Source organism: Pholis gunnellus, assembly GCF_910591455.1.
Source record: "Pholis gunnellus genome assembly, chromosome: 16".
NCBI classification, from domain to species: domain Eukaryota; kingdom Metazoa; phylum Chordata; class Actinopteri; order Perciformes; family Pholidae; genus Pholis; species Pholis gunnellus.
In genome coordinates this window covers 19039435-19048027 of record NC_136543.1, presented here as the reverse complement: position 1 = coordinate 19048027, position 8593 = coordinate 19039435, and the positions used below count along the sequence as shown (strand labels likewise).

At 46.1% G+C, this 8593-nt stretch overlaps 2 protein-coding genes across 4 annotated transcripts; both read left to right on the top strand.

Annotated features, from left to right (window-relative positions):
* Positions 1-8: 8 nt before the first annotated feature.
* Positions 9-3278, top strand: srfbp1 (serum response factor binding protein 1). Of its 3 annotated transcripts, none has more exons than XM_079176068.1 (4): positions 9-93; positions 253-371; positions 744-1223; positions 1321-3278. In XM_079176068.1, exons 3-4 carry the CDS (start codon positions 756-758, stop codon positions 2728-2730), a joined length of 1878 nt encoding a protein of 625 aa, XP_079032194.1. In that variant the 5' UTR covers positions 9-93; positions 253-371; positions 744-755; the 3' UTR covers positions 2731-3278. The 3 variants fall into 3 exon arrangements, with proteins under 3 accessions (XP_079032194.1, XP_079032193.1, XP_079032192.1); XM_079176067.1 differs by having other exon boundaries at positions 224-371; XM_079176066.1 differs by having other exon boundaries at positions 12-93; positions 235-371.
* A 1224-nt stretch (positions 3279-4502) lies between these two features.
* Positions 4503-8285, top strand: e2f3 (E2F transcription factor 3). Its single transcript, XM_079176474.1, has 7 exons — positions 4503-4732; positions 5139-5244; positions 5819-6059; positions 6257-6388; positions 6674-6788; positions 7216-7402; positions 7559-8285. Exons 2-7 carry the CDS (start codon positions 5214-5216, stop codon positions 7873-7875), a joined length of 1023 nt encoding a protein of 340 aa, XP_079032600.1. The 5' UTR covers positions 4503-4732; positions 5139-5213; the 3' UTR covers positions 7876-8285.
* Positions 8286-8593: the final 308 nt, after the last annotated feature.

Genomic DNA, 8593 nt, shown 5'->3' with positions numbered 1-8593 from the left:
TCTTCGGTCGGAAAGCCTCGGAAAACATGGCTGCCCCATCGCGAGTCGATACGTTTCTCTCAATTCTACGTGTTTAACGGTCGCTTCTGAACGGTAAGTGTAATAATAACGGGTTACGGGGGCCTTGTCATGTCACCCGCTCACCCTCAATGTTCCCACTTCTTCAATTATCAACCATTGTATTTGTTTTATGCACATGAAACAAATAAATAAATAAAAACAGTCCTGCTGAAGGCCCCTCCCCCGTTCAAGATACGCTGCGTCTGACGTCATGACGTCGCTCGGCCGGAATGCGTTGGAAAACATGGCTGCCACCCTGCGGGTCGATACGTTTCTCTCAATTCTACGTGTTTAACGGTCGCTTCTGAACGGTAAGTGTAATAATAACTGGTTACGGGGGTCTTGTTTTAGTTAACGGAGCCACAGGTTGTTAAGTTAATGCTGCTGCTGTGTAAAATAAGCCGATATACGTACGACGTTACTTGGTAAAAGTTACCCACGCTGGTCTCAACCACGTTTGTTTGGCAGCCGTTTCTCCCTCAGCAGAGATGTTTAAATTCTCAAGTCTATTTAGCTGTGACGTCACATGAGACAATTTAATATAATTTCTCGATAAAACAGTCTGTGGTGTAATGCGAATGTATTATGGGGAGTTTTAATGCAGCATAACCCATTTCACTATTTTATTAAATAACATTTTGGTTGTTGCCATTGACAAGTGATCATCTAAGATGTTTCAACAGATCTTATTCACCATGGACATGGTAGAGGAAATGATTCCACCGGCAGAGGAAATGATTCCACCAGCTGAGGCAAAAGAGAAGCAGCAGGAAGAGATTGAGGAGGAAGATTTAGGAGGAGAAGATGATGCTGCAGATGAGGAAGAAGAGAAGAAGGGAGATGGTGAAGAACAGAAAGGTGGGGATGAAAAGGAAGTCAAAGCAATCCCACAGGCTGCAAAAAAAAGAAAAAAAAGCAATCCATTGCCCAAAAAAAAACCCAAAGAGAGAAAGAAGGACGAGGTTCTGAACCTCAACAACGAGGTGGTGAGGATGAGGAAGGAGGTGAAGAGGGTGAGGGCTTTGGCCACCAGAAGGCTGATGCGGCAGATCACCGCGCTGAAGAAGAAGAAGGGCAAAGAGATCGAGATCGAGAGGAATCAGAGGAGGGCTGCCAGACTGCTGGAGGAGATCCACGCCATGAAGACCCTCTCACCAGACCTGGTATGCTTCTTAATACCTTCTGTTCATCCATTACTGGTGAAAATGTTGACACACTTTGTGAAATGTCTAATTGGATTGTCTCCCCCCCTGTTTCCAGGTGACAAAGACAGCCTTGCAGAAGGATCTACACTTTGAACAGGTGTGCAAAGACCCCAAGTCTACCATCTCCGACCGGGCCACAGCGCGCATCATCACTCACCCTCAGTTCAACAAGAAGATCGAGGAGATCAAAGCTGCTGTGAAAGCCTTCAAAGAGGAGCGGATGAAGGGTGGAAAGCAGAGAGGGAAGGAAAAGGTGCAAAATAAAGGTGTGAATGTGACTCCACAGTCAGCAGAGAGAGAGAGTGAGAAAAAAGAGGACGTTACAGTGGAGCAAAAGGAAATCCTAGACAAAGAGGAAGGAGATGATGTCCCTAAAGACTCTCAAGATGCAACTGTTGCCGAACCTGAAAAGGAAACAGTGAAGGCAAGTCCTTCAGCTGATACTGCTGCTGATCAAAGGAAAGAGATGCCAGAGGCTAAGAATGTAAGATTAGAGTCAGTAAAAGGCATGGAAGGAAAGGACGTTGTGAAAAATACACCTCAAACAAAACATGCAGAAAAGAAACCCGATCTTAAGTCTGCACCTGAAGTGCTTCAGAAAAAGGAACCCGATCTTAAGTCTGCACCTGAAGTGCTTCAGAAAAAAGAACCCGATCTTAAGTCTGCACCTGAAGTGCTTCAGAAAAAGGAACCCGATCTTAAGTCTGCACCTGAAGTGCTTCAGAAAAAAGAACCCGATCTTAAGTCTGCACCTGAAGTGCTTCAGAAAAAGGAACCCGATCTTAAGTCTGCACCTGAAGTGCTTCAGAAAAAGGAGGATGAGGAAGAGAGTGATCTGGAGGCATCAGATGATGAAGAGAAAGTGTACTTTGACGACAGCACAGAGGAACGTTTCCACAAGCAGTCCTCCCAGTCCGAGGAGAGCGACGACGGCTTCTTTGTGGGAAAAGTGAGCAAATTCAAAAAGAAGAAGAAGCATGAAAGTGTAGAACGGGACAAGGCCGATGAGGGGCGTGAAGGGAACAGTTCAGACCGGGTCCAGAGGGAACTGGATGAGCTGGAGTCCAGGCTGAGGTCTAAAGGGACCTCTCTTCAGTCCGTCTTTTGTTCTACCCTCTCTTCGTCTAAGCCGGGCGGGGGCAGAGGGAGAGGTGGGGATAGATTTAGGGGCCAAGGGAAACCACAGAGGGGTGGTGGTCTAGATCGAGATTTCAGTAAACAACCCAAGTTCCAAAGGCAGGAGAGAGGAGCAGAGAGACATCCAGGGTCCAAGTACAGCAAGCCCGAGTCCTCTGTGGGCAGAGGGAGGGGGCGAGGGCGAGGCAGGGGTGGAGGCGGAGGTGTCTTTACCCATCAGGCACCAGAGCAGCCACTGCATCCATCCTGGGAGGCCAGTAAGAAAAGGAAGGAGCAGCATGGACAAATCCTGGCCTTCCAGGGGAAGAAGATCAAGTTTGACGACTGAGACCGTTTGGTTATTAATGCTGAAAACATTTTGTTTGCGTGTCGTACACACCACATTTGTCTTGTCCTTGTTATCTGGCACACGAGTGAGGCGTAAACATCGTCACTCAGTATGTTGGAGGCTCAATACTAGTGGAGATGATTTCTGAGAAGATTTGTTTGTATTCAATATCAAGAGAAATGTGTTCGAATATTTTTATTCCCAAATAAGATTTAAATCTAAACTGTGAAATGCATCACCTGAAGCATGTCATTTGTCATGAAATAGGTTTACTAGTTAACAGTTTGAAGAACACATAATTTGTAAGAGGGCCAATTCTGTTAGAAATGTATATTTGGGAAGTGATACTTTTTTTTAATGTTTTTTTGAAGAAAGTATTTATACATCTGTACACGATTTCACTGCTTTGTCCTAAACTGTAATTAGGGTCCAGTTATTGTATATTACAGTTATTTTATAGTGACAGACCTTTTGCAACAAGTTCTTTGATTTTTGGTACTTGTCCCTCACCAAGATGTGTTTAACAAAATGAAGTTGATATAGCTGCAGTGATAATGTACTTCGCTGTCTTTATTTCAAGGAAAAACTGTATTAAATGCAACATGAAATGTTATCTCAATCATAAGAACATCAATGCAGCACATAAAGTAACGTTATTACTTACTTTACTCTTGTAAAAGAACAGTAATCCACTTTGTTGCGGAGCATTGCAGCCATTGGTCGGCCACAGCTGCGTCAGACGAAAACGTCATTGCGTACACAGGGTGACAGCCAATAGTGGTCGACATGCAAATCTAGTTTGAAAACGGTCGCGGGGACTCGGCAGTTTCGCGCGAAGAATATCTCGTGCTGGGCTCTCTATCAACTTGATTATAATATTTATTAGTGGAGGTACTTTTCTCAAGACAGAGATGGATACGGAACGATATATATCATATATACATAACCCTCCCCGGACCCGCTACACCCGGGACAGACGTTACAGCACGGAGGACTTCAGGTACCGGTACTGTAAAATCGGATTATTCTTTAGCGTGGAGCTGGGTCGATTGGATGGAAAAGTTAACATAAAAATGCTAATATGCTAAATTGCTTCGTGAGTAGAAGCGACATCGCATATCGTATTGTCCGTTTTAACGTTACACATCACCCATTTTTCTTCATGGGTTCTAACGTTTTACGTTAAGGTAACGTAAAAAAACGCGTAACGCTAGCCATAGCTGCACGTGTGGACGTGTTTGTGGTGTAACCTTTACGAGCTTCTTTCTCTTGGTAGATTTAAATATGATATATAATGATGTTATAAGCTTTGCAACATATCTCTAGCTGCTCGTGTGGTTTGTCATATTAGCCAACGGGTCACAGTGTATTTTCTCTGCGACATCAGCACCATTTGTAACTCGAAATACAACTTTACTTAGCATTCGTCAAGTACACGAAGAGCACTGTCGTTGTTAACGGAAGTGCTCAATCCGTCTTCAGAATAAAGGCAAATATAAAATTGTCATCCTAAGTAAAAGAAGGGGAAGACTGCTTACTTACTTAAAAACAGAGATAGCTACTTAAATGTAAAATACAGTTCTAAATGGGAGGATAGTGGACATGCTAGTGAAAAAACGGTTTGGCTCCTCAAAATAAAACAACCGTGCTAACGTTCCTTTTGACGTTTATCAGGTTAAGCCTGTAGTAACGTTGCATATATGCCGATGTCTTTGCTTTTCACAAAATACATGTCCCGCCTTAGTTTCCCGTTTTATGGTTGTGTGAAAAAGTATAACTATGTCGTGTGGTAGTTGCGTGCTTTTATTTTGAAGGTTAATCTGTGAAGCTTCAGCTACATTAATGTATTTCCGGTAACTTTACGCTCGTTTTTTTTTTACCTTTTGAGCTGAGGCATCACACCGCGCCTTGTCGGAGCATACTTTTGCACACTTTTGTTCATCGATTGCCGCACACGCTGACAGCACACTTTAACAACCGAGTATTCTGCGGGAGTACAGTGGTAAGCAGGTTTAACTGTAAAAACCGCTCTGTGTTCATTAATGCTGGACGCAAACTCACGTTACTGGTAGGCCGTGGGTGAGCGTGGGAGGGGGATGGGGAGATGTTGTTCCAACTAGCTAAAAACACTGGTGAGGGAGGCTAACCCCCAGGTTATGACAATCCTCGTTAGCGAGGGAATAAACCCCTCCACATGAGCATAATATTTAATGCACAGGCACAGTCATGGCTTCTAACTACATGCAGATTGAGTCACAAGTGAATGCAGTGGAGTCATGACAAGTTTATAATGCATTATCGCCCAAAATGGCTGCCCTGTGACACACTTGATGCAATGAGATAATTGGCAATTAAAAGTTTTAAAATACATGATATTTATACCACAAAATGTTTTTTTTTTTGCTCAGGCAAAGAGAAGTCTGGAGCTGGAAGCCGGTGACCCCCAGGACCTCCATGATGGTGGCTGGACCTCCAAAAAGCAGATGGCCTCTCGGTCCCACACAGGAGGAGCGGGTGAGACTTTGGCAATTAAAAAAAAACAACCGTAGCACAATGTTCCAGTGACTGGCAACAGAGGTGGTAGATACCAGCCTTCTACAGTTATATCTTCTGTGTCACCAGTCCATATGTTTTGTTCCGTCTTGGTCAAGTCAATGGTGGAAACTTGCAGTGCTGTTATGTTTGGCAGCCCTTGCTGGTGGTCTCACACATGCTGTCCAACATGGTGACCAAGCTAAATGGCTAACCTTTCCTCAAGTCTGTCCAACCAACTCCTGGCTGCTCACTGACACCTTCACCAAACACTGGATCTAAATAGAACAGCCTCCATCGTCTCGCTCCGAGTATTCGGTTTAAAGTAAAATGATGGATTTCATGATGCCCAAACGGTGTCTAATGTCATTGAATCTTTGAAATCGAGGCGTGAGACACTTCTTGTTTCGCTTCGTGGCAACAAAAGAATTGCAAATGTTAGAGGAAGTGTAAGAATAAGCACACTACAATATGACAGAACAGATAAATGAATAATTAAAGAATCTTCAAGGGAATAATCACACGTTCTCACCCTTCACCTGTGTTTCTTTTCCAGCTCCCGCCCCCAATCCCATAGCGCGCAAGTCCCTGTTTGAGAAGTCTCGCTGCGACACGTCGCTCGGGCTCTTGACGCAGAGGTTTGCGGCGATGCTGAGTCGCTCCGCTGACGGGGTGCTGGACCTGAACCTCGCCGCCCAGGAGCTCAAGGCCCCCAAGAGACGCGTCTACGACGTCACCAACGTCCTGGAGGGGATCCAGCTCATCAAGAAGAAGTCCAAGAACTTCGTCGAGTGGTTGTAAGTACGCGTGGTAGTGTAACGCATACGAGCATTATGTGACCGACTGTCACAATGACTCAATATTTTAAAGACTGACAGATTCTACTACGTACAGTTAGTGTTATTGTCATCTTATTCTTAATTGCCTCATGACCATTACAGTTTGACGTCTTTAGTGGCGTTTGTTGAGGTTTTGATGCCGTGTGCGTGCACAGGGGCGGTGAAGTGAACGTGCACCTGGATCAGGAGCTGAAGGCCCTCGTGGAGGAGGAGAGGCGGCTGGACGAGTTGATCCAAAGCTGCACGAAGCAAGTTCACCAGCTGTGCGAGAACCAGAACACTCTGAGATATCCTTTTTTTAATTTTGTAACTCCGGCTTTGTTTTGTACTGTTGTTGTGACCCAGGTTCAGGGTGTGGCCCCGAAGCTTTGTGTGAAAAGAGTCATTGGTGACACATCCCAAGAGATAATCCAGAGCAACAGCGCTTTAGATTCAGGAGGCATCGGAGGGATCGGTGCCTTCTACCTTCTGCCAGTGTGTCGCTTATGATGGGCCTTTTGGGTTTAGTCATGAGTGTGTCCTGTACACAAGCCCATCCAGGTTGATTTATGTTCCTTAGCCCCGAGGATCACGTTTGCCTATTTGACTTACGAGGATGTCCAACGGATTCCCAGCCTGAAAGAACAGACTGTGATTGTGATCAAAGCGCCTGCAGAGACAAAACTGGAGGTGCCGCACCCAGAAGAGGTACGTGTTTCAACATAAACACTCAAATCACATCTGTTGTTTTTTTTTTCTAAACTAGAAGACCCAATCGAGAAGCGAGTGTGGGCGTCTGGCTCATGTTTTCAAAGCATCTCCGTTTGTGCCTGTCCTCACTTAAATCTCCCCTTTTTAAAGGGTTCTAAAACGCCAGATTACTGTGGACGCTACGAGCTTCAGAAGCTGAAACGTAGCGGTGTGGACGTAGCCTCAATGTTTTGATTTGCATCCCCGGTCGAACATTACGGCGTGCTTAATTGCTTGGTTTTTTACTGATGCAGCGTCGGCTTGAATGAAAGTATGCTCTTGCCGCGTCCTCCCAAGACGGCGTTCACCGTGAGCGTCCCCTCTCGTCTCGTGTTCGGAGAGCGTTTTTTAATGAAAGCACTCCGTCTCCTCCCGCTCTGCTCAGAGCCTCCAGGTCCACCTCAGCAGCACCCAGGGGCCCATCGAGGCGTTCCTCTGCTCCGACCACCCCGTGCCGATGGAAGCCACGGACGGCTCTGTAGCCAACGAAAGCCACTTAAACTCCTCGGCCAACAGGAACAACGCCGCCCCCCTCGTGCCTTACTCCTCCTTCGTCCAGGTGTCTTCCAAAGGTGAGTCTTCCACTTAAACACCCCACGGCCGCAAGAGAGGGAGGCAGGTACCCGTGGGGGGCCTTTTCCCCACACAGGAAGCTTTTTATAAGACACTGTATTTACTTCCACCGCTCATCTTTTGTCTCCTTATCCACACTCCCATTATCTTTCCAGACAACGCGATCCGTACCTCTGGAGTCGATATTATCTCCAGCCCGCCGTCCGAGCCGACACAACACCTCACATCACCCGTCACCGTCACCCCCGTCTCCCCCATGCACATCTCCTTCCAACCCCCCTCTGGAGATCAGCAGAGCTTTGTCACCCTCACTCCCCCTCTAGCGCTCTCTGTTGGCGGGGAGGAGTACCTCGTGAGCCTGACTGAGGACGAGGGCATCACTGACCTCTTCTCTTCTTTTGACCTGGACCACTTGCCTCTAGATATGCCCCATCTCTCAACAGCTGCTTTTGGGGATTCCATAATTTCGTAGGCGGTTGCCACCTTGTCACAAGCAGGATATCAAGGGGACACAACACAAGAACAAAGCTGTTGTTTTTTTTTACATTTCCCTGTCCTGGACAATGTGACTGGGATGTACTGATGCTCAGGTATGTGGAGGATTGAGATCTTTTCACGGCTTCCTTGGTGTCTTTAGGACCTGGACCGACGCACATGCTGTTATAAAGAAAACACTATTTCAGAGCTTTAATCTGTTGCGTTGTTGGGCGTCCTCAAGTGTCCTTCTCCGGGTTCTGAGCGCGGCGGTCTCAATGCAGGACTTGTCCTTGAGCGTGTCCCGGGAACGTTTTGTATTGTGATCACATAGGAGCCTTCACAACAAAGCCTGGTGATTCAGGCGACAGTTTAGTGTCAAAGAAGTGTTGATTAAAAAGCATTAAAGATGCAAAAGAACCCTCGTGTCTCGTCTTGACTCCGCTACAAGGGATGCACCATCCAACCTTTATTCCCCCGATGCCAATAAAGTACCGTAAGTCTGGGTTTCTGCTGATACAGAGTACTGGTTCTATTCTATTTTGCATATACATAATCCCTGGACTCCTATTTATGTAAAGTAACATGAAGTCAGGGTTTGCTGTAGCACTAAAAACTGACTTTGTGACATTACACCGAATTTTATAATGTCAACGCGACACTAACGTTGTCATCCTAAGCTTTAATGTGGACGGGACACGGCTGATATCGATCCA